Source organism: Dermacentor andersoni, chromosome 3 (genome assembly GCF_023375885.2).
Source record: "Dermacentor andersoni chromosome 3, qqDerAnde1_hic_scaffold, whole genome shotgun sequence".
In the NCBI taxonomy this organism is placed as follows: Eukaryota; Metazoa; Arthropoda; class Arachnida; order Ixodida; family Ixodidae; genus Dermacentor; species Dermacentor andersoni.
Window position 1 is genome coordinate 40,189,923 of NC_092816.1, and position 26,597 is coordinate 40,216,519.

Sequence of the window (26,597 nt, forward strand, 5' to 3'; positions counted from 1 at the left end):
TTGCTTACTGGAAACACACATGCCTATACAGGGCAAGCACTCAATACATGCAAGACTGCCACGGGAATGGCCACTCGAGGTCGACTGTTAGTACAGCGCAAAAGACGAGGACTGAAGGAAGAACACAACACAGGCGCTGTCACACAGAAACATACTCAAGGCACTTTGCGAGATTCTCAGGCTTCTTTTATGCTCTAAAAACACATTATGTAGCACATATTGAGCCACAGATAGCTGTACTGGGAAATTTTCACGTTGCTCTACAATATTATAATTGAGACTTTTTATCTAATTACATTTGAGAAGTTGATTAATTGATTAAGACTAATTAGGTAATTAGGCAAAATGCAGCAAATCCAAGTATTTCCAAGAGACAGGAAACAACATTACATAGGTTCTGTGCAGCTAGATGGCATATTCATATTTTTAAAAGTTTGCTAGAGTTACGTGGGATAACCTGCATACCTCCTATGGAACAGGTGTCACACCAATCACTCTAAGTAATGCCGCTAAACTAGCCATTGCGCTCAAAACATACAGGGTAAAAAAGCAAACTCTAGGTAAGAGCATACCAAGGCCTCTATTGCTGAAAAGGGAAACTGATGGGAGGCGCCCGATCTCCGGCCATGAAGCTGCTTCATCCTCACAGTTGGCAATGAAACGACCGCAGCCGCAGTCCTGAAATAAAAATGAAAAATTTGACACTACAGTGATCACACAGAACACAAAAAAGCTGGTCACAAGCTTATCTTGGTGAACATCTGCTGCTACATTAGGTTTTGTATATTCGTCAGCTTATTGTTAAACTAAGCTTGCCAATATTTTATATCTTAATGGCTTTGCTCTTTACAAACCAATACCTTTGCCCAACCCATGCACATATGCACTACTTAAGCTATGAGATGTTTACTGATCCCTTACAATGAATGGCTTCTAAGACAAATTATTTCACACAAAAGGATGCATAACTTATGAGTGTTACTGACATTCAATACCAAGGTAGTACCTTTTTTTATAGACAATCGCGGACTTGAAGCACATTTTTCTCACAGATACAGGTTACAGGTTGATCGGTCTGCCCCTTTTTTTTTTCACCAGCAACAGAAATTTTGTTATTAATACTCGTGCAATATAGGATGACGCTGTGATGTGTGATATGATCCTGAGTTGAAAAGCGCAACTTCTTTGTGTTAATTTGGCACCTAGAATTCAATACTAAATATCTGTACCCAATAGGCAATGGCACAGCAGCAAAGTAATTAAACATTAAACAAGTTCAGGTATCCAGAGCACAGCGCCAGCTGTTGAATAACAACATTGCACAAGCATCGACTATATAGATATAACGTAGTAAGTGCACCGCAGGCGTAGTGGCGGCCTCAGCAAAGAACACAGGCATGGAGCGACGCGCCCGTATGACCTATCACCGGCAATGCTATCGCGTAAATTGATATATCTCGTCACGGCACGGGCACCGTTTTCTGCCGGCCGAGGTGCCGGCGCCACTGGTACTCACATGCTCCGGCCGCCGAGGTTCAAGTGACGGCGTATCCAGTAATCTGAACCCAAGCAGGACACCTGTTACCGCCAAGCAGTACGCTAACAATAAAGAGGTTCTTATACTCTGACCGGCAGCTCATGCGGCGTTGACCCGTAGTGCCGTTGGAAGCTCACCACACGCTTTTAATACCACAAACGCGCCGCCAACATTTCACGCCCGTAGATCAAAGTCGACGGGCGCAGGCTCTACATGCTACGTGCCGCAGTCGCGCACTGCCTGCACAATCAACGACGTGGGCGCGAAGAGACACAGACGATAGAAAGGAGCGTACTGGCAAATCTGCACAATGCGCGCTAAGTGGGCGACCTACTGCACACAATCGCACGAGCTAGGGGATTGGCGCCACGTACGCGCCAGCTAGCAGATACCGCGCACAAAGAAGCGCCGCCGGTTCTCGCTCAAATGATCGCTGTACAAACACTCACACACGCGCACCGCAGTAAGCCCTTAACGAGCCGCCACATTTTCAGGCCGCGGTTAGGCGGCGAAGCTTAGCTCACCTCGCACTGCACGTAACTATTATGGTAGTGGCTTGCGCTTCGGGGATCATGTCGAATGCTCACATCCGCGCAATTAAAGACGCGGCAAAGTCCCTCATTATATAAAATCCTAATTTTTAAGTACACTCGCTTGACTCTGAGCACTCAAGTCGCCCCGATTACGACAAAGCTCGAAGAAACACAGTGATCGTGCAAAATGGTTCTGGACGGTCAACTGTCGCGCCATGTTGTATCGAGACCTTCAACAAGTCATATCAGCGCGTCTCCTCACTTAGAACACATGCACACTCATAGAACATGTAATAATCGTTCAAAGTCACTTACCGTGGAGTCTTGGGGGTTCAAAGCAGTGAGAAACATCAACCACGGTAGAAGAATGTGCCGTCGCTGGTCGAATGGCCGTCGCTGAAAGCTGCTTCAACGCGCGCGCGCGCGCTCCGAAGGCTGGTGTTCCTCCGCGCGTAGTTCCGACTTCGGCGTCCTCTGCAGCACCAAGGCGCGGCTACTCCGAACAGAAAAACAGCGCCGACACACATTGCGCGGGATATTTCGAATCTGACTGCAGAAATAATCCTACTGAAATTGTCGCTGCGGCTGACTGCCTTGTTGGTCATGGCTGAGTTATTCTTTTCTCTGTTTGGCTCGTCTCAATTTCCCCTATGCCACCGTTATTCCTTGAAAACCCCCATTTTACAACCGCAATGCCCCTTCAAATGGGGTCGGGGGTATAATAATGGTTCTAGCTTATTTTACTTCTTCTCGTGGGCGTACTCATTTTAAGCTAGGGGGGAAAAATGGCATATCAACTGTTAAAACGCCCATATGGGCTCATTTGTGTTTACAGTGTAGTGTCCCTGTGCCCCGAAACGTCCATCCCGTCCACAACGAGGGTAGACGCAAGGCCAGAGCAGCAGCCATCCTCAAACAGATCAAGCGACACGACATTAGAGCAAGCTTCGTCGACGCCGCGGAGTACAGTGACGGGAAGACCTTTGCCGTCGTTGTGGTCGACTTGAGCGGAAACATTTCCAATAGCGCCTCGATTCGCACTTCAGACCCCGGAGTCGCCGAGCAAGTCGCCATCGCCCTCGCCCTGCTTAGACGGTCGTGGGTCCGAAATCTATAGTGATTCCAAAACGGCAGTTAGGGCTTTTGAGAAGGGTTGCATCGCCAAGGAAGCTGTTCGTCTTCTTAGCGGCTCGAGTCCACATGCTTTCACAAACCATTCAATTCACTGGTTTCCTGCTCACGTAGGATCGGTCGAGGGTGCTCCCCCGAACCTCAATGAGTCTGCCCACGAGGCTGCGCGTGACCTCACCGACCGCGCTTCCTCTATAAGGAGCACTGACTCTTTTCCTCTCTACGGTCACAGGGACGCTCCCGCTACTCACAACGAGATTATTAAATATTTCTACATGTCCAGAAGGGTCTTTCCACCTCCTCACCCCAAGTTGAATAGGGCGCAAGCCGTTTCGCTTAGGCTTCTACAGACCAGCACATGTCCGTGTCTGTCCGCTCTCCACGAGGCTTACCCCGACGTGTATCGCGACAACGCCTGCCTGTCTTGCGGCCAGACCTCCACTCTACCTCACATGCTCTGGGAGTGCGGGTCGACATACCCCAAGTTCATCAAGGAGGAGTGGGATTCGCTTCTGCATAGCCCCGCTCTAGAAAAGCAAATCCTGGCCGTCCGGCGTGCCCGCGACCGGGCCGGTGGGCTAGACCTGCCGGTCCCGACGTGGGACTAGCCGGGTGCGCGACGAGTTCGCGTCCACGCCGGACCTGCAATAAAGTTTATTCACTCACTCACTCACTCACTCACTCACTCACTCACTCACTCACTCACTCACTCACTCACTCCACTCACTCACTCACTCCCTCACTCACGTGGCCGCATTGCGTGACCTTTAATAGCGGAGGGGATTTTTGTCTGTGGCGTAACCGGTGCGAAGCAGTTTCCACTTCAGGGGAGGCTCTACTTGGAGCTTCTGTCGCTTCTGTCAGAGGAGTTCCTTCGACAGTGGTCAGGCCGTTTCCTGTCAGTCAATAATTACCACTGAAAGAATTCACGCAAGCTTGTTTATAAATGTTCGTATGTTTGTTATTCCTCCCACTCCTGCAATATCCTCTTTGAGGGTGCAGTATGTATAAATAAATAAATAAATAAATAATGTTAAGGATTTGAACGAGAAGCAGTACGCAGGGTAAAATGCAGGATCAAGAAGACCACGTAGGGCAGCTTTTTTTCTTTTTTCAGCCGTCGCGAGGGTTTCTTTGAAAAAAAATTTACCGGGGCACACAGAAATCACGGGCAAATAAATAAAATGCATACATGCATATTCAGTGAATACTTTTGATGGCCTGGCTACAAGAACTAGGCTTGTAGAAAATTAAGACATACGCGTCCATCAGCCACTGACTGGAAACGGCCTGACCACTGTCGAAAGAACTCCTCTGAGAGAAACGGCAGTAACTCAAAGTAGAGGCTGTCCTGAAGTGGAAACAGAGCTCGGCGACGATGCCCCTCGGCAACTGCATCGCACCGGTTACGCCACAGACAAAAGGCCCCCGCCGCAATTAAAATTAGCGCAAAGCGGCCATGTGAACGCCGACCAGATGTGATAAAGCGGTTAACTCCAAGGCAACGGAAACCAGCATGCACGGCCTTTAAAGATACCCTAGCAAAGACGCACTTCCGCAGCACATGTTTATTTGATTCTTGAAGGGGGCCCATTGTGACACAGCGAAGATGGGACTACGCCCCACCGCCCTATAGCCTGTCCTGCGTTGGGAGCACTTGTCACCCCGGATGCCATATAATGTCGCGTAGGTGGCCAGGCAGAAAGCACGCCGTTAGCGCAACCCACGACACATTAGCGGAGCATGCGGGGCACGCTGGCGGAACTACAGGAAACAGTAACGCTGACATTGTATCTGCAGCATGGTTTTCTAGAACGTCTACATCTGGACATGCGTGCTGTACGTGGCGATAAAATTCCGCGACCGTACGCTTGGTAGCCTGGTAGCATGTAACGTATTTTTTTCTTTTTGCCAAGGAAATAGCAGGCGAGTTGACGCTGTAACAGGCGTAGCAGAAATCCCACAGCAAGCTGCCGGCAGCGAAAAGACACGGAGAGGAACGCGAGCCCACCGCGAGAGCATGGTTGCCCAAGCGCCGCGCGACAGACCAGTTCTGTACTGCCCGACCAGAAGAAGGAACGAAGAAGGGACAGCACTAACCTAGTAACCCGTAATGGTGGCTGCGCAACCTGAGAAACGTACGACACACAGTCGCAAGATGCAGACTGTGCTAAGTACCTACCTTACTAATGAGGGTAAATCGTACTCTTGAACATCCTGAATATTTTGCCTTACATGTTGAAGAAATGAGAGCCACAAGGAGTCTGATATGCCATCGTAGGTGTAATGAAGGCCTGAAATAAGGATAGAATAGTTCTTTAGACGACGGAAAATGGGACTTAGGCGCGCCTGTTGGGAACCAATGAAGAAATAGCGACACTTTGAAAATTTTAGCTCAGTACCTGAACTAATTACGCTTAGCCGTCCGTTTCAACAAGCTTTATTTCAACAAGAGACGATACGAACACTGGGCCACAGTAACAGCACAATTTCACCAGGAGGATAACATATGCAAAAAACGAATCATTGCACACACAGCACGTTTTCAAAGTAGTATCAGAGTCCCCACTCACTAACCCACAACCACTTAGATCCACAGAAAGTCACAGTCACACATAAACGAATAGCCACATGTACAAAATGTTCAATATTTACAGTGTGCACAAAAGTAACGTATAGTTACGATGCAACAGTGACACCTTGGGTCCGCAACACGGCTTCGGAGCCAATCCATAATTGCATCACTGCTTGGAAGTCATAACAATGAGCCTCCTCACGTGCTCTAAGTAATATTCTCAATTTTGGTAAATTTTTTCTTGAGCACTTGAGAGAATTGTTAAGCTTAAGTAGTATTCCTAACAAGTTTATTGTTAACCATGCTTCTTTTTACTTAATCACGACTACTTTCTTGTTCTAGAGAACAAATATGAAATAATAGGAGAATATTGTAAACTGCGTTTTGTTTCCGAAAAGCATAGACACCCACATTCTTTTTTCCCCACGGTTTCTTTTCAGTGCTGATTGTCCTTCCAAACCGGTGGCGTGCTCGATACAAGAAAATCATCACGCTTTCCAGCTTTATGACACCCTCTTAACAGCAACGTGGCAATGCTTGAAGATGTCGCTGCAGTGGCTCCCCCTCATGTCGGCGTCCAGGGCAACGAGGAGGCTGACGGTCTCGCAAAGGCAGCAGACAACACCACTGTACCCGTCAAAACCGCTGTAACGGCATTTGAGTATATATGCAAGGCATAGAGTTAGTGTATATGCTACCAAATACCGGCACCCGGATCGGTGCATCACGAAAGGTCGGCCCCCATGTCCCCTTCCTGATGCCGGCCTCACAAGGCAGGAGCGGTCTCTCCTGCTACGGCTCCGGAACAGATGCTCCTGGATGGCATACCGGAGGCGCAGCAAAGGCCTGGCTCCATCCGTGGCCTGCTCGACGCGCGGCTAGGCCGAAATAATCGAGCAACTACTTTGTTTCTGCCCCGCTTTCTCCAAAATTTGAGGGGCCATTTCATTCTCTGAATGACGAAGACCAGCGAAGCTGTAGCACATCACCCGTGGTTAGACAAGGGCAGCCTGGGTGGATCCATTCATTTTGGTCATTTGGTAATGGTAGTGACGATAGATTTTTGATTACCGTGATATACACTATTTGGTTCGGCTACAACGCTAGACAGAATCTCAGCCAAAGCTAAATCTAATACGACCGTTGTTGCGTATATAGCTGACTGCCTTGTACGGGTGTGGCCCTACGAACCAAATTCTTCTAGCAAATACTGACTGAACCGTTTCTTGTCTTGTTTTGAAATGTTGTCATTGAAGTCTCGAACGATGATGAGAAGTGTCATTACGTCTAACCCATGCATAGTGCATTGTCATGAACATCTCTATATTCTATACGGTGCGTCTGGAGATATATACACAGTGGATATGACAATTATGTCTTTCATTTGCGTATATGGCAATGCGTCCTACTCGTGAGTCCATATGCTGCTGAAAAACGATTCCAGTATACCCTTCAACTTGTTAGAATGCATCTTGATTAATTTATTTCCTTATTATTATTATTATTATTATTATTATTATTATTATTATTATTATTATTATTATTATTATTATTATTATTATTATTATTATTATTATTATTATTATTATTAGGGGCGGAGCGCTTGAAGCCTGCTTCACCTGCACCACGGCTCGGCACGGTTTTGCCCCATCTCCGGGATCGGTCCAGGCTCACTTTTTTAAAGGCTAAAGTCTTAAGTGGCAAGCTGCAATGACTTCTGCCTGAATAAACGCGGTTTCTAGTCATGCGGTACAGGAAATGCCATAGTCAGCAATGGCTCATACCCCCGTTTCATTGAAATCACGCACACAACACACAGAACAGCATACGTTTCAAAAAAAGGACAAGCTCGAAACAAACATCTGAACCATTAATGAAGCATTGCATACCCCCCCAACAGAAGTACGCTACGGCCGAGGATACTCGCCAAGCGAAAAACGAGGTGCGAAGAAGCGGCAGGAGCAAGGCGTTCGACCGCGAATGCTGCTTTCCCCTGCTGACAGGATGCGACGCAACGTCGAAGAGAAACGTCGTTGTCGCGAGCGTGATCCCCGCTATACAAGTGCGCGAAGCCGCAGCTAAGCGAAGAAAAAGTGCCGAATGAAGCCGAACTGCGAAAGCAGCAACGCTACGATGCGAGACGGCAATGCTGAGAGGAGGCCGAAGCCCGCAGACGACGGCTTCCGACGCGTGCACTTTCACACTGCGGCTTATGTCTTGCAAGAAGTCTGACCCCCTCCCGTCGAATAACTTAATGCATTACCAAGTGTGCAGCAAGAGTTCACGTATTACAGCACGTATTACAGCAGTGTAACATGCTGCCGAACTTATTGTTCCTGACGCACAGACACGAAAAATACATGGGAATCTTGATTTATTTATTTATTTGATCATTAGTTAATATACATATTATTAGGGTTTGAGTGCTTCAAGCATGCTTCAACCTGCGGCTGGTCGGCTCGGTATTTCGCTACCTCCGATATCGTCCCACATTTTTGTCCACCGACGCGACAAATGCATTGGGTGGCCAGAGGTATACAGTTCAGAAGGGAGTAGGTTCAGGCATGTTGGTTGTTAATCCTAATGCATGTAACATAGCGCAATAAGTCGAGACAGGAGACGCGCTATCTTTCAAGAAAGGTTTTATTGCGGATCCTGACCATATGCAGGGTGTCCCTGCTAACTTTAGCCAGAGTTTAAATATGTGCAACTGCCACGTAGCTGGATAGAACAAAGGTCATATTATTTGCCGTCGCTTGCAGATACTCAAACTATGTTTTTTTTCCATTCCGCCTAATTCGATAATCAGTTTTAATTGATTAATCAACTCCTCCAACAATATAATGAGATGAAAAGTGTCAGTGATAAAATTGTAGAGCGACATGAAAATCTCCCGATAGCTTTCCGTTGCTCAACGCGTGCTATCATAAAAGCGGTTTTCCGAGCGCGAACTAATCCAGCAAAAGCACGCAAGATCACGCAAAATTGCCGCGCGACTGGCCTCTCGAGGCACTTTGCCTCTATTCACGGGCTTCTTTCGCGCTCAGAAAAACTCTTATATTGCAAGTATTGAGGAACAAAAAGCTGTATCGAGAGTTTTTCACGTCGCTCTACAATTTTCTCGCCTCCAAGCGACGGCAAACAACATTACCTTTGTTCTGTCCAGCTAAGTGGCATTTCTTAATCTCTTCCTTCAGCAACGGAGGCTATAACATGGCTCGGATACCCAGCCGCCTCCAAGCATGCCGCCTGCCTTTCAAGGCTTTCGACCATGGAATGGTGCGACGATTCCATCGCTGCATCGCACAAGTAAGGCTTAATAGCGCAAGAGTGTCGAACAGAGAGCGGAAGACAGGAGAGAGAAAAAAGAAGAAAGATACAAAGATAAGGTAGCAGTGCAGAGGAAGGTAGCAGTGATTCCTTACGTGCATAAGGTTTCTCAGAATCTCTAAAAGGTAGGACAACGTTCCGGCGTCGAAGTGTTGTTCACGGCGCCAAATAAGCCTTTGAGTTTGTGCAAGCTGAGCTGCCCTACGAGAATGCGCAAACCAGACTGTAGCATGAGGCACAATGATGCCTACGTCACCTGCGAAATGGGAGTTGTTTACAGAATTCCACTCACTTGTGGAAGACGCTACATATTGATCAGACCGGCAAGTGCTTGAATGTGCGTCTGCAAGAGAACAACAAAATACGTCACCGCCCCTTCCAGTACGTGAAGATTGTCGAACAGCGAAGCTGTGTTATAGTTACACCGAGTGTTACGCCATGCAAATCAAACTACGCAAGCAGCTTATATTGTAAATGTTTTGTGTCGACGTTCTTTCACCTCGTTTCCGCTTTTGCGTGCTTCGCGTGGTGAGCGCGCTTTAGTAGTTTTTCTTTTTCCTTTGCGCGTGAGGTTTCTGTCTGGGCGGTGACTTACATTAAGCACTTCGGGTTCGGCCTCCCGGCGCTGCCGCTTAAACTCGGCATCTCTGGCGCACAGCTCGGGGTCGGCCTGACGACGACGACGAGCCCGTTCACGAGCCAACTCTCGCTGACGCTTGCGGAAGCCAGCTTCTTCCTCCGGAGTGCGCACTATATACACGTGGTCTTCTCGCAGTTGTAGCTGGGATGGAATGAGCGGAACCACTTACCCAAAGCTCTGTATAAAGGGCGCAATTGGGCCTACCACTGCAGGTGCGGGCTCTGCAATCGATTTAACGACTGACGTTGCTGCCGGCACTTCTCGCTGCCGCAACATGTGCCGGCAGCCACGCGCTCCTAGTATGGCATTTCAATCGCTGGGCACTGTTCGTTGGCCGCAAACCGCCAGCATAGCATTTGTTTCTTACGCGGCAGGGCGGAATCGATCGTCGACAAATCGATGCCGATCTGGCTCGATCGCCGAAAACGCACCGTGTGACAACCGCATAAGAATAGCGTATAATATAGCATACTCGCAGGGGGAAAGGGTCACTCCAACCCCTTTCCTCCTGTTGAGCTGTTCTTTTCCTCTCTCGCTAGGTCACGTGTCCTCTTTGTAGCGAAGTCCGACAACGGCACAGGGTCCGCATAAACAGCTTCGCCGTAAAAAGTCAGCAATATTGCTACGCATGGCGAACTGGCAGCCCACTGTAAAAAAAAAAAAATGTGACGCGCAGCCACTTTACCGTTATCTTTTTGATCAGGCTGTTGTCGTGTGTCGCCATCGCAATAGCTTTAACAGGGAAATCGCAGAAGCCATGAGATTTCCCGGTGTTGTAATCGCACCGCTGGCACGAGTTGTCGGGGTCTCGGTGCTGACGCCCGTTATTGCCAATGGGTCGCAAGCCCCAAGGGTAGCGTTGGCCTGGCGGCCTGGGGCACTGGAAGCATCCGAAGGTCCCGGCAAAGCAAGAGAAGACTGGTAACAGAACAACTTGTTTATTCTAACATAGCAAAAGAGCGGCCGGTCAGGTCGACCGAAGTGGAGAGACGGGAGAGCACGTAACTCAACAGTACAAATCGGAGCCTCTCTCCTGGCGTCCGGGGGCAGCTGCTCTTATACCCTCGGCGTCGCGGTCCAAAAGGGAAGGTCACGGGAAGAAGGTCACGGGATGAAGGTCACGGGACGGCGGAGCATGAGCCCACGACGGCGCGCACGGTCGAGCCGAGAGACCTGCTGAACCGAGTGCAGTGACGCATCGCCAACCCGCCCACACGACGGCGCGAACGGTTAAGCCGAGAGACCTCCAGGCTCCTCATTCGGGGAACTCCGCTCCCCGGCTGCCGCGCTTTGACAAGCGAGGGCACACACACACACACGCACACACGAAGACACGTGGCACTGAAACACGCCTGGACACGCTTGGCGGGTAGGCGTTTCGGCGGCGTCGAACGGGCCAAAATGTCCGCCGCTTTGAACAAAGCCCCGGCGTCCGTTGCATCCGCGCCGGCATTACCGCGCGTTGTAGGCGAAACGTAACAGACCGCCCCGCCGGGGGAAGGAGATCCCGATGGTCAGGGGACTGCATCCGCTGTCCGGAGGGATGTCGCTCGATGATGCTCATAACCGTAGTCGGGCGTCCTTTGGCGTTTCTTGAGCGCAGCGCACAGAGAAGGCCTCGTTCTCACGTTCAGGTGCACACAGGACACTGCAAAGTGACTTCGGGAGAGTTGACATTTTTGTTCTCGTTTCCGGCAAGCGTTAGAACTACGCCGAAAGTCAACCGCTCAGTGAGCAAGCACGGCACAACCCTCACTAAGCCCTGCCAGGCTCTTTCCCCTTTTATACTGCTGCCTAGTTCCTTACAGTAGTTTAGCAGCACTCAGAACGCGTCCACAAATCGGAAAATTGCACTAGAAAGCACATCATCACTTTGAAACACTACACAAAAGCAATAGGTTAAAAATCCTGCCTGAGGAAGAAAAACATCAGTAACAAGCAATTTTGAGGCTGATTCCCACGTTAGGGGCTTCGACTTAAGCCATCGGCGTTACCGTTGAGACTCCCCTTTTTGTAACGCACCTCAAAGGAATATTGTTGCAAAGCGAGGCTCCAGCGCAGGAGGCGGCCATTTTTGGGAGAGATGGTCTGCAGCCATTGGAGAGGGCAGTGATCCGTTTCAATGATAAACCTCGAGCCGGCTAGGTAACATGACAATTTCTGAACGGCCCACACGATACACGCACACTCTTTCTCGGTGGCGCTATACGCCTGCTCACGACTCGTCAGCTTACGACTAGCATACAGGACGGGGTGTTCTACTTCTCCATTTTCCCGTTGGCACAGTACAACGCCCATGCCTCGCTCACTAGCATCACACTGAACAACGAACCCTTTTGTGTAGTCGGGCGATCGTAGCACAGGCTGGCTTGTTAGGGCGCTCTTTAGGGCGCTAAAAGCTCTTTCCTTCGTCTCATCCCAGACGACTGTTTGCGGCTCTGTCTTTCTTAGAGCATCCGTCAAGGGAGCCGCGATATCAGAGTACCTGGGGATGTACCTCTGATAGTAGCCGGCGACACCTAAGAACGACCGAATATCGGTCTTCGTGCGCGGTTGCGGGAAGTCTCGCACAGCGGCCACCTTTATTTCAGAGGGGCGGCGACGACCCCGACCAATCACGTGTCCGAGGTAGACAACCTCGGCCTGTGCTAACTGGCACTTGGGAGCCTTGACTGTCAAGCCCGCATCGCGCAGGCGGGTTAGCACTGCCCGCAAGTGCGCCATATGCTCAGGCCAGGATGCGGAGAATATCGCTACGTCGTCTAGATACGGTAAAGCGAATTCTTGCTGTCCCCGCAACACTTTATCCATGAGGCTTGAAAAGCAGTATGGCGCGTTCTTCAAACCAAAACTCAAAACTTTAGGACGGAATGTCCCCATTGGTGAAATGAACGCCGCATACCTACTAGCCTCTTCAGTAAGTGGAACCTGCCAATAACCCCTGACAAGATCTAGGGTGGAAATAAACTGAGCGCTACTCACTCTCTCAAGGCGCTCCTCGATGTTAGGGATCGGATAAATTTGATCCTTAGTGATGGAATTAAGCCTGCGGTAGTCGACGCAAGGACGAGGTTCCTTGCCCGGTACCTCAACTAAAATCAAAGGGGAGGTATAATCACTCTCACCCGCTTCAATAACACCGAGCTGTAGCATTTTCTTTACCTCAGCCTCCATAATATCGCTCTGGCGGGGTGACACCCGGTACGCCTTGGATCGTACTGGCTCTGGGGAGGTAAGTTCTATGTCATGAGTAAGGACAGAAGTCCTACCAGGCGTCTCAGAGAACAGACCTTGAAACTCTTGTAAGAGCTGGTGTAGTTCGGTTTTCTGCTCTGGCGACAGCGATGCTTTACTTATTAAGTCACTAATGACTTGATCGGTGTCTTTCCTGTTCGTCACTGAGCCTAGTCCCGGAAGCTCGACCGGAAGCTCTTCTAACTTTCCCGCATCGGGAATTTCCTCTCCAGTATTTGGTGCCTTTAACGCTACAGGCTCAATTTTATCCCGTTCGGGCGTGCTCTGAATACCAGCTTGCTGCGCCTCTGACCCTTTTTCATCGTTCAACAACGTCGGCCCCGCAACTACCGCCTTTGCAGCGAGCTCCCGAACCTTCGATCTGGTTAAGGCCTGAACGCTAGCCTCACCAAACAAAAGCCCCTTCTCGCGCAGGAGGTGATCGGACCTGTTCGAAAATAGGTACGGGTACTGGGGGGGCAGCATAGATGACACTGCGGCCTCCGTCTCAAGTGCTCCGAAAGGTCCTTCAATAAGCACTTTTGCTACCGGCAGACACACGCTATGAGCTTCCACTGCTTGCTTGATCCATGCGCACTCGCCCGTGAACATATCGGGTTCTACGTAAGAGGGGTGAACTACATCCATTGTAGCTGCGGAATCGCGAAGCACTCGGCACTCTTTCCCGTTCACGAGGAGGTCTCGCATGTAAGGCTCGAGAAGCTTCATGTTCTCGTCAGTGCTGCATAAAGACAAAAACACGACTTTTGTTTTTGTTTCTGGACACTGCGCCGAAAAGTGACCCGGCTTCTGGCACGTATAACAAACGCGCGCTTGCCTCGTCTCGAACCGCTTTCTCATGGGCGTGAACTTCGGCCTCTCAAACTTGGAGCCAAATTCACCCTCTTGACCGTCCTTAGCTCCACGAGCCCGACGCGTCACAAACTCCTCGGCTAGCTCAGCCGCTCGAGCCACCGTACTAACGTCTGGCCTATCCAAGACCCAGTACCGCACGTTCTCAGGTAACCGACTATAAAACTGTTCTAGCCCGAAACACTGCAGAACTTTCTCGTGGTCACCAAACGCTTTCTCTTCTTTGAGCCACTCCTGCATGTTTGACATAAGCCTGTACGCAAACTCTGTATATGACTCACTTCTGCCTTTCTCATTTTCCCGAAACTTCCGACGGAACGCCTCCGCTGACAGCCGGTACTTTTTTAGCAGACTCGATTTCACTTTGTCGAAATCCTCTGCCTCCTCTCTCTCCAAGCGAGCGACTACATCGGCCGCCTCGCCGGGTAGCAAAGTGAGCAAGCGCTGTGGCCACGTTTCCCGAGAGAACCCCTGCTTCTCGCACGTTCGCTCAAAGTTAACCAGGAACAAACCAATGTCCTCTCCAAGCTTAAACGGCCGCATCAGGTCAGTCATTTTGAACAATACTCGTTCTCCTGCACCGTGTGCCTGACTTCCATTACTAGCGCGTTCCATCTCTAACTCGAGACGCTTCATTTCCAAAGCGTGTTGACGGTCGCGCTCTCTTTCTGTCTCTTGTTGCTCTCGTTCTATCTGTTCTTTACGTTCGCGCTCATCTTTCTCTTTCTGTTCTTTAAGTTCACGCTCATCTTTCTCTTTCTGTTCTTTAAGTTCACGCTCCTGTTTCTCTTTTTGCTCCTCCCTCTCCTCAATGGTCTCAAGGCATTCCGACAGCTCGTCATCCTCAGCTTCTAACTCAAGAATAGCCCTTAGCAGTTCTGGTTTTCTGAGTTTGTCTGAGACATCCAGACCCAACTCTCTCGCAAGCTCCAGCAATTTCGGTTTGCGCAACGACTTCAAATCCATGGCTGCTCTGAATGCTGCTTTCTCTACTGCCTACTATTGTCTTGCCGCAAACTAACCCGGTAGCAACGACAACCACAATTACCAGCTCTGTTTCTAACACTAACAAAAGCCTGGCAAAACTCAGAAGAAGAAAGTCCCGCACTCACCAAACCTCGCAGCCAAGACTTCAGCGCAGTCGTTCCGCTGCAGGCAACCAGTCATCACACAGGGCTCGTTGCACTGCTCCCGGATGGTCGTTGAGCTGCTCAGCATACAGTCAACCGCATCTCTTCGCTGCTGGCCTCCGTTGTCGCGATCTCACCGCTGGCAACCAGATGTTGTAATCGCACCGCTGGCACGAGTTGTTGGGGTCTCGGTGCTGACGCCCGTTATTGCCAATGGGTCGCAAGCCCCAAGGGTAGCGTTGGCCTGGCGGCCTGGGGCACTGGAAGCATCCGAAGGTCCCGGCAAAGCAAGAGAAGACTGGTAACAGAACAACTTGTTTATTCTAACATAGCAAAAGAGCGGCCGGTCAGGTCGACCGAAGTGGAGAGACGGGAGAGCACGTAACTCAACAGTACAAATCGGAGCCTCTCTCCTGGCGTCCGGGGGCAGCTGCTCTTATACCCTCGGCGTCGCGGTCCAAAAGGGAAGGTCACGGGAAGAAGGTCACGGGATGAAGGTCACGGGACGGCGGAGCATGAGCCCACGACGGCGCGCACGGTCGAGCCGAGAGACCTGCTGAACCGAGTGCAGTGACGCATCGCCAACCCGCCCACACGACGGCGCGAACGGTTGAGCCGAGAGACCTCCAGGCTCCTCATTCGGGGAACTCCGCTCCCCGGCTGCCGCGCTTTGACAAGCGAGGGCACACACACACACACGCACACACGAAGACACGTGGCACTGAAACACGCCTGGACACGCTTGGCGGGTAGGCGTTTCGGCGGCGTCGAACGGGCCAAAATGTCCGCCGCTTTGAACAAAGCCCCGGCGTCCGTTGCATCCGCGCCGGCATTACCGCGCGTTGTAGGCGAAACGTAACACCGGGCAGGAGATGATCGGGTCATTAGCCGTCAGTGGATTTATCGAAGAAAAAGCTTTGAATTCTTGACATTGTTTGTACGTGGCCGTGTACCTTCGTCTTCCCTGGGGATTCGGATTGGTGGATATATAGGCTCAGCATCCGCAATAAAATCTTTGTTGAAAGTTAGCGCGTCTCCTGTCTCGACTTGTCCCTCGTGCTTGCTACGCTATGTTACATGCATGACGATGAATGCAGCTTTGCTGTAAAAACACACGCACACACAGAATGAACCAGGTCCGACGTAATGCTGACATTCAAATGACGCGCGAAGCTCGTTTGACCTAGTCAGCTAGCTGGAGTGACACGAGCGCAGCCTGGTCGCCTGTAGCTGTTAGCTGTAGCTGTTAGCTGTAGCTGTTAGCTGTAGCTGTTAGCTGTCCGCGTCACGAGGACGAAGGTGATGCATGATGCTTGTTGAGAGAAAAATGCTGCTGAGAGGCGTATGCACAGGGATGCACGACACATATCTAAATACAGCTAAGGTTTGAAACATTTGACCTCCTACTGTATGTGAACTTCGTAAATATTAAATACTATCTACTGAAATAAATCTGAATAAAAAATCTGAATTACCCTGCTAGACTTATTCTTATTTTTATTTTCGCTAATTAAGCGTCTTACGTAGTCTTTCTTTATTTCCACTCTTATTTCAGCACTCTTTAGAACGTCTGTCTGTAATTGGCAACTTCTAAATTTCAGGCTTCCTTCACGCTCGGAAAAAATACTTTTATGCAGCACGTATTGAGCAACAGAAAGCTGTATCGAGAACTTTTTATGTTGCTCTACTATTCGCTCATTGAAACTTTTCATCTAATTGTAATAATCGAGAAGTTAATTAATTAAGACAAATTATGTAATTAGACGGAATGCAAAAAATATTAACCTGAGTATCTCCAAACGACGGCAAACAACATTACCATGCGTTCGCCTAGCTACTACGTGGCATTTGCATATTTTTAAAGTTTGGCTCAAGTTAGGTTAAAAAAATTAAATTATGGGGTTTTACGTGCCAAAACCGCTTTCTGATTATGAGGCACGCCGTAATGGAGGACTTCGAACATTTAGACCACCTGGGGTTCTTTAACGTGCACCTAAATCTAAATACATAGGTGTTTTCGCAGTTCGCCCCCATGGAAATGCGGCCGCCGTGGCCGGGATTCGATCCCGCGACCTCGTGGCTCAAGTTACGTTGGGCACCCTGTACATCCAGAAAGAAGCGCTATACGGGTGGGGCGATTGCCGGCCTCGTTTTCGAGGCTTTTAAAACCCCCTATAACAACAGCACCACCACCACCAACACCCCCGCGACGCTAATCACGTGATTTCCAAGGAGCTATGATTATCGGCTAAGGAGCTAACTCCACGGCGGACAATGCGACCGAATAGCAACGGACGCATACATGTGCAGTTCTTTCTCCTTTTTCTCGAGGATATGTGATGTGCTTCCATAAGAATTCGCGCGTAAATCATCTTGCTCTTTCGGGATAAGAGATATGTACCACATTAACGAGACTACGTTGTCGAGTCCCACCTCTAAAATTTTAGATGTACCGATCTGGTCTGGCCATATCCCCATTGTGCCATTTTTGCAACTCGTTGAACACTCCGGTACTACTGTCTTTCAGAGCGTCTGTGCTTGGGCACTCACACAGGAATGTGTTCATCGCCTTAGAAAAATTTATTAGTGAATCAAACCGATTTCATTGGTGGCCGTATTATTCTTTTTATTCCTCCTTTGTTGCCTCATTTATATTATGCATAACTTTTTTTTTCTCTTGATTGAATGACAGTCTATACTGAACCGTTTTGAATTTTCCTCGCTTAAATTTATGCAACAAAATTATAGATTTTTTTTAATTGATTTCCTGAACACATAAGCAAAGTCTTCCCCGCCCCTTGGCCAATCCCCGTGAGTGGGAATACGCCAAACTCATCAATGACGTCATCATCATCATCGCCACCACGATGAATCTACCCCAAATTTCAGTTCTTCGCAAAGAGGAGAACGAAGAAGAGCCGTTGCTTTCGCCGCCGCAGTAGCGAGGGCCTTGGCTGTGGCCCATGTTCCTGAGCCCCGCCGTTGTCTCGGCGACGGTCGCTGAGGCCAGCCGGCCGGACGGCAACATGTCGCGACGACATGAGGTACGACGCTCCCGCTCGCTGCGACTGTTCGCGCCCAGGCCGCTGCTCCTGCACATCGCAGGCGACAAGCGCTGCTTCCGTTGCCTATCGCGCAGTCGCGACAGGGTTGCAGCTTTAGGAATAACTGCGCGGTTTTCATCTTGTTTCTTTGCGAGATGTAAACATGAATCGCATATTAACGAGGGGACACGAAACAGAGCGTTCCGGGGCCGGAACGTCGGTCACGCAGGCCCCGCCCTTCCAGCGGCGCTGAACCACGTGGTGATGTTACACAACTGAAACCGAGAAACGAAATGTTTTAAACGCTCCACGAACATGTGTAATAAACCTTGGCATTTCTGGAACAATGGTCAACTGTCGTGGTGCTTCGCGACCAGGAGTCACGAAGCCGCTATATATATAAGGTTGATTTTATACTGCATATATAGACCTTTCGGGCGAGACCTCCCCTAGAGTCGCAGTAACAACCACTGTACCGCTGTGAGCCCGCGTGGGCGCCTGTTCAACACCATGGGGTACAGCGGGTACACCTGTACTTTACGTACCCACACACATCAGTCCAGATAAGGGTGCTTTGTAGCCTCTATGTAAGAGGACTATTGATATTTCACAGACCTCTTGTGGGCTCCTCTGCTTTCCCGTAAGCCTTTCATTTTGTACACGCGCAAAATATGCCCAGCAGTTCTACGGTACACAGTATCAGTAAATAAGTAAAAATAAATATTTTCTGACGGCAGCAGTTACTAACAACTTTACTTCTCTATAGGTCTATCCTTGGTTTATATACTTCCATATGGCTCTTCGTAAACAGTCAGAACACAGTTGACGGCGAAAAGTGGGCCATAAGCCTCAGAGAGAGATACTTTAATGGGGGAAAAGTGAAGATGTCGGCCTGTGTGACTTGCCTCTACATCTGGTCCGCTGCCTGCTTAGCTGGTCTATATACAGCGGGGTCTTCACCCGCCACTGCAGCAAAAGCAGCCCCTGTGCTAGCCCCGATGCGCCCCCCGAGCAAGAGAGCGCGGCCGCACCAGAGGAGGCAGCCGCCCAGCCGCCGCCGGCATGGGCCAGCGAAGCGCTGCAGGGCGATGTCGTCGTCGACGACGACGGCGTGGTCATGCTCGCGCCAACGACCGTGGAGCAAGTGCGGACGGTCACCGTGAGCACGCTGACGCGGGTGCACGGCGCGGAGTACGAGCAGAGGGAACTTCGAAGCACCAGGCGACAAGAGTAAGTACGTACCTCCTTGCTGCATTCTTTGTTCATCGCGTGCAGCTGATAGCGAAAAAAAGAAAAAGAAAGAGCGCGAACAGGACGCGACATAGGGAAACGTATGTCCCTGTCCCGTTCGTGCTCTTTTTCGCTATGACACATTACATCGACTCGCCCAGTTGACGAGCTTTCTGCAGTATACAGTTTCACAATGCACGATCATCGCGTCGTGTAGTTTTTGTTCGTGGGAGCGGTGGCAAGGAAGCGGGCGGCAGTCTTTAGTTTTCAAGGACGGCAGCCTATACCAGTGACCTATAGCTCCGCTAGTATGCTAGGGTCTAATGGTTTCCACCAGAAACGTCACACTACTGAACAGCCTACAAACCCTGCAACAGTGATCAAGGGCGGGCGAACAAGGCAAGCGTCAGACAGCGTTTCAAGAAGGTGACCCGTCTTTGTCCGATGGCTCCTATACAGCCTGGGTGACTCGCCGCGGTAGCTTAGTGCCTATTGCGCTGCGCTGTTGGAGCTTGAGGTCGCGGGTTCGATCCCGGCCGCTGTGGCCGCATTTCGACTGGAATGAGATGCAAGAACGCTTGTGCACTTAGATTTAGGTTCACACGTTGAAAGTCCACATTATTTCAGATCCCCCACTATGTCGCTATGTCGTGCCACCTTATCAGATCGGTGTTTGGGCACGTCAAACCCCGACTTTATATATATATATATATATATATATATATATATATATATATATATATATATCGGCCACTGGTCAGCAGACGACCATAACCTGGCTTTTTGGCGGACGCAAGCCGGCATGCACGGTAAAAACTTAAGCTGGGGCAACACCGGCCCTTACAATGAGAACAGCGCAACAGATGTTTCCAAATCAGAAATTTGTGTCATCCTCTCAAATTTCAGCGTCTTGTATTGCGATGGCAATTATATAAACACTCCGGGCGAATTCCCACCGTCGTCGTTGCCATGAGGTTCAGTATAAAGTCCAAGTGCGATAGGATCGCGCCCGTGTGCCGTATGCTGTACGTGCGATGGAAAGCATATGCATGCGAGGGTGAGCCGAGAAGGACTGTGGCTTCGTACGGACGCATCTTCTGGCGCACGCGAGGGAGGAAGGCGGGGAGAGTAAAACACCTTAAACTTCGTAAAGTAGCGACATTCTCCTCCTCGGCCTTCAGTTCTCCTCGTTTCCCCTCTCTTTCACGCTCTCTCCTCGACCGTGGCGCCGCCTACACTGCTCGAGCGTAGCAACGGCATCAACATGTGCTGCTCGCCACTCCGTAAACGCTTCTCGAGCAAAAATGGCGCTGATGTACGGCGCGAGGGCGCATTTGATGCTATAAGGCCAATAGCGACGCGGCATTGGCCTCGGCCAGAGCGCGCGAGGAGGAGGCGGCTTTCTTCAAAGCGTGCCGCTACTTTACGAAGTTTAAGGGGCTTTAGGGTAGAGGACGCGCTCAAGGAGACGGGAGGGGGGAGGGGTCGAGAAGGGGGGCAGAGTAGCGTGCGTCTCTGCTTCCATTCCGGCCGTGGCTGCGCAAGGAGCGGCTGAGCGCGTCTATATCTCGGAAGTAGTCTGCAGTGGGTTCGAAGGCTAGCCTATCTGAGATTGCATCGTGTGCGCTGCGTTCTCGAGCTCCTAGTTCGCAGTGAAGCGAGACGCAGCACGAAGGGGCATTCGGGTGGCTCGCCGCCGCTTCCACTCTTCTTCACGACTACGTTCTGACGGGGAGTATGCGTCGTCATCGAGTGAGATGTGTTCTCGTTCGCCTGTGCGCGCGACATCGTGCTTGTTAGTTAGTAAGCGAAAGTTTGCAGCAGTTCATATACGGCCGATAACCTTACTTCGTATACCTAGCTGTCTAATGATTTGATCTTCGCAATCAATGATTCGCCTTTCGAACGAAGTTGCGACTATTTAGCTGCAGAACCTCGACTCGCCGAAGCCAGTGCTCTACTCAGCCGTTTTACGACTAACTCCACATCACCGCGCTCCCAACTCCTGCCCTCGACGAGACAAATCCAAACTCGCACGCAGTGTATCAACAGGCCAAAGAGCTAACGTTTATATTTCCTCTTCGTCGTCATCATCAGATCGATTCGCACGTTTCCGAAAAAAGAACGCGCAAAGAAAGATCGTTGCCTCCGGCGCGCTTCGCAACGCACGTATATATCGCGAGGATCTAAGCGTCGTGCTTGACAGAGAAGCGCTCGCAGGAGGAGCGAACGCCGCCTGCAGCAGCAGCAGCAGCGGCAGCGTCGTGCCGGCGACGCCTACGAAGAGGACGAGCGCGACGACGCAGCAGCTCGCAGCGGCGGGGACGAGGTCCACGAAGACGAAGACGGCGGCTCTTCTTCGCGCCAGTCGCTGCTGCTCTTCGTCGTGGCCACGGCCATCCTGGTCGTCTGCATGGTGGCGGGCTTCATCTCCATCGCCCTGCTCGAACAGGTCGAGCGGCGCAAAAGTGAGCGTCGCGGTGCGCATTTCGTTCGCGACATGAATGTGTTGTTGTTGTTGTTGTTCCGTGATAAACTGAATAGTGGAACGAAATGGTTATGCCTGGCACAATCCTCCTCTTTCATTTTCCTGTGCTTCCCTCTGCCGCACGCCGCTGAAAACGTTTTGGAAGGGTGAAGGGTCCCGGGGCTTTCGCCGGTTGATTTGTGTACCTGCGCCCACGTTGACTGCGCGTGGGTAGTGCGTTTCGTGGATCGCTAATCAATATGGCTTCTTCGGGACAGCATGTCGTTCCGGAAGCCATGTCGCACTCTGACTACTGGGTGAGCAGGCCCGAGTGCGCTGTTCTGCAAACAGTGCGACCGATAAACGCACGCCGAGTTCCGTTTGGCGGCACGGCTGCCTCGGAATTTGTCACTGATTTCTGCACTTGGACATCACTTATTGTATTCTTTTTACACATTATTTACACGTTTCGCATATTCAAAAGGTATTCGAGCGCAGCCTTCTGCGTCTGATTTATTAAAGCGGTGCACTTGTTTACATCGACATCTACAGCCGCAGGTCGTTGTTATCGTCAAATATTGTGGAAAAGGTCCACCGCTGATATGAAATAGTGTGAAAATGATAGAAAAACATGCATATCTACGCCTATGTGTCATGTTGTTACACCCTGAGACGAGTCAATGTGAGCGGCCGAACCACTTAAACAACGGCAACAGTTATCCAGATACATATATTACGGGCTGTTAATTAACTCATTCTCGTTTTTCTCTAACTCCACCATACTTACAGTTTTTGCGTGCCATAGAGCATTATTAGAGAAAACTGCTCACATAAGTGCGCATTTGTAGGCCATGTTGTTCTCTCACGAAAACGCGCGGATGCCATCGCTCACACGGCGTTGGTATAAATGAGCGAGGTGGTTGTTTATGCTGCTGCATACCGAATACACCGTCTCTTGTTTGCCGCCTGACGCAGGGGCAAGCAGTGCATCTCTGAAATTGATAAATGTGTCGGCAAAGCAACACGTACACTCCCACCCATATACGTAGCGAAGGCGGCCGACAGCCTACAGGTACCGTGACGTACAGATGTTGGCACAGCGCTGTGTCGCCGCTTACCTCTTATTGTGTACGCGCCGTGCGAAGTGAAGTGCAGCCGATCTCAAGTCGGTAAGGCCAGAATTGAACTAGAAAAGCTGTTTCGTTCGACCTAACTGCTTACATTTCAGCTCAGCTCTGCCGGTAGCGGGTGCACGAACTCGACGGCGCCAGGTTAACCTTCGGTGAACAGGATCGACATTGGCTCAAACTTCATGGACACGACTTGAGAGGGTTAAAGCTTATGCATTTCAACTTGCTAGGCTTGCTTGACTCATTTTGAGCACGATTAAATATATATACAAGCGAAGACGCTGTCGCTATTGTGTTGTCGGTTCGACGGCCGATCGTGCGGGGTTCGGTGGAACGATCGTTCAGCAGGCTGATTTTGTCGGTGCCTTCGTCAAGAAAGCCTGTCGCAGTACAACTCGCGCTCGTCGGTTGCGTCGTTGTCGACCTGGTATGATAAAAGGGTTTCAGTGACGCACAATAGTCGCTCAATCATTGGAGTGAGCGTCTTGTCGGTATCGTATCGACCCAGTGTTGCCGGGCCTTAAGAGTACGTGCAGTCAGGAACGCGCTGCCAGCACCAGCAAGTGAGGACCGACGCTGCAAAAAGACTTCGTCAGCAACGTGATGTACTTAAGTGTCGCCCAAGTGTAACGCACGGGTCTTTCGCTAAATCAGCCAGCCATTCATGAAAGGCGGCAACTACCTGGCTCACGGTGCAGTCCGGACAACTCGGACGATGCCCTGGCCGCTTTATCTTTTAAAGTGGAGTTGCGGACGCGCGTTTTCGGCACCGCACCGACGTCGAGCTACCAGTAGAGTTTTAACGCGGTACACGGCACGAGTGTTTGCAGCAGCGCGCGTCCGAGCGCTTTTTTTTCTTTCGTTTTTCGGGGGACTTCCCGGCGCGCTGCCACACGCGCGACCCTTGCAAAACGTTTCGCGACTAATCCGCTAGGGCAGGGCGCATGCGCCGTCGCGCCATGAAAGTGGCGGATTGGTAGCCCATGGTGTGCGCGTCACCGATGTGGAAGTGCGCGGCGCCATGTCGTGACGCACGTGACCGCGGATATGTTATTGGAATAGCGGCTTCTTGTCAACTTGTACTTAAAGTTGATGCGACTTCCGCGATTTCATCTCTTCTGGGAGGCTTGATGTATTTCTTTTCTCTTCTCTTTCTTTTCCTTCTTTTTTTTTTTTCTAGTAAGAACGATTTAGGCATGTCGTCTAGTATTTTGGTATTTGTCAACGTTGGCGGGTGTTCCTGATGCTAAAGCTTTCCGAGACAAAGAACATACAGCTACAGTACAGTATGTGCCGTACCTGTGTGTCTCTTTTCCCATCACTTCGCTTCCTTCTTTTCTTTTCTTACGTACCATATGTCTTCTAGTACACACTGTTCCGGGCGCGGTTGATAGCTTTAAGATAACAGCATCGCAGTAGCATGAATTATGTCGCGCTTAATACTCATTGACGCTGAGCAAACGTCAGCGATACGCATGGACAGGTGCATTCCCATGATTACGCTTTCGGTATGGACGGGACGCCAACCGCATTTTCCATCTCAAAGCCACACAATTGTGAAACAACACTGGTCCAACATAGGCGCTCCTCTAATTTACACAAAAAAGTTTGTTTCTTTTGTTTTCCAACTTCGTTTTCGTAAGGGCAAGCGCCTAAAATGAGCTGGAAGCCATATTTCATTCAGTGCGGCTCTTTTCAGAACGGGTGTCCATAGACGCCCCCGACTCTGACTGAGACAACGCGGAGCTCTGAGGCTATGGCTCGGCGCCGTGCCACGAAACCGAGCTGGTTCACCGCCAGGTGCCGCCTCTGACTTACCTGGACAATGGACGTGCAGAGCGGTTGATGAAGAATCTCATATAGCCACATCACAGAAGCGCTCCCGATGCATCACGGCTGACAGCTCATAATGTTGAACTCTTCCCACAGTATTTTTTTTTATTTTCTTCGTGTAGCTGTCTTTATCTTTTTTCTTCACTTTTTTTTTTACCGCAAGCTACGTAACGCGCTATGTGGAATTAAAACTGATGCTGCAAGCAAGCGTCGACTAACGTCGACCACTTGTGCTTGTTTTCCTCACTCTCATTTTTTATAAGCATTCATTGAATTCTGGGCTTTTTTTTTTTTGCCTGCCAAAACCACGATATGACTGCGAGGGATGCCGTAGGAGGAGAAAGAGGAGGAAGATGGGGAGGAGGAGGGAGAAGGGGGTGGCGCAAGGATTTACGTGCACCCGATGCGCGAAACGCAATTTTTTTTTTCTTTTTTTTTTTTGCGTTCCGTCCTCATCGGAATGCGGCCACCGCGGCCGTGATCTAACCCACGACCTCGTGATCAGCAGTGCATCTTTCTATTTCTCCTCTCCCTCCCCCGTAGCCGTAGGGTAGCCAACCGGACGCTTTTTTTCTGCTTAAGAGGATGCCGCTTATTCAAACACGTTGTAAAACGCAGAAATGATTTTTCTGATATAACCACGGGCTTGATTTTCGTGATTTTTTTTTTATTTGAGAGAGAATATGTTAAATTCTAGCGACAGTTGGAAACGGAATTTTCGTTTGGGGTTCGAATTCTTTAAAAGGAGCTTTAAAAAATTGGTAAGCTTGAAAAAGAAATGGAAGCGCGAAGTTTACAAATTCGTAGCTCTGCGCCTATAGAATATATATCGCAGTTCTGCAAACTGCATCCGTTAGAGCATCCAAAGCGGCCAATTTTGATGCATCACTTTCTATCTCGCGTGAATTTGATACATTGTTTACAAGAGTTTTGCAAAAGTCCTACTCGCGCATTAGTGGTCCAATTGAGAGCCATATATAACGCATCAATTTTGTCCGCTTTAGATGTACTATTTAAATACAATTTACAGAATTGTGAAGTCATTTTTCATTGCTGAGTTACAGAGTCGTTAACTTCATTGTTTCGTTTTCTGAAAATTTGCAATTTTTGGTAACTTTTATAAAAATTGTTGACGGCCTGAACGAAAAATTGGCTACCTAGAGACATTAGATTTTAACTTTTTTTTTCTTTTACATGCAACAAACGTCACCAAATTTGGTGCAGTGGTTGCCGAGTAAAACGATTTCTCCTTTCGCAGATATTTAGATATAGGAACCCCCGAGCTAAACACTTGCTCTTTAAACATCCCGTATCGCCTCCCTTTCTTTTCCTCCTTCTTAACTCAGGGAAGCCCAAATAATTTGTATTCCGTTTTGGGTTCTGTGCAGGGGCGTAGCCAGGGGGGGGGGAGAGGCTTATGCCCCCCCCCCCCACCGCCAAATTTTTTTCGTCCTGTTATGCACCGCCGACCAAAAAAAATAAAAAAAAACCGGCGCCGGAAATCATTCTGCATTTTCTCTAGAATATCTTTTTCACGCTCAAAAAGACATTACAGCGCGAACGTTGCGAACTCGGGCGAGATGTCGCGCCAACGCCCATACACCGGGAGTCACACAACGCAAGGAGCCCCATCCGAGCGCAAAGTTTCAAGGGCGTTTTGATGGCGGGCGGGCGGGCTCATCGCGGCATCTCGCGGAGGACGCGGAATCTACCGAGCGCATGGATTTCAATTCCGAAACTTTATGGGTATAAAGTTCTCACAAACTTTTGATGCGAAAGGTGCATGGATATTTCCAAAGTCGTGCTTTAGATTTTCAATTCTAGAACATCGGGGGGGAGTGATCGAATGGAGTCGTCTTGCTCCACGACAATGCCCATCCCCACGTCCTTGATGGGGTTAACACAAAACT

The 26,597-nt window shown here is 49.9% G+C and overlaps 1 protein-coding gene across 1 annotated transcript; it reads left to right on the forward strand.

The window, feature by feature from the left end:
* Window positions 1–17,891: 17,891 nt before the first annotated feature.
* Window positions 17,892–24,939, forward strand: LOC126517617 (uncharacterized). The gene is made up of 4 exons (XM_050167412.3): window positions 17,892–18,027; window positions 19,000–19,257; window positions 21,478–21,725; window positions 24,554–24,939. Exons 1-4 carry the CDS (start codon window positions 18,023–18,025, stop codon window positions 24,586–24,588), a joined length of 546 nt encoding a protein of 181 aa, XP_050023369.2. The 5' UTR covers window positions 17,892–18,022; the 3' UTR covers window positions 24,589–24,939.
* Window positions 24,940–26,597: the final 1,658 nt, after the last annotated feature.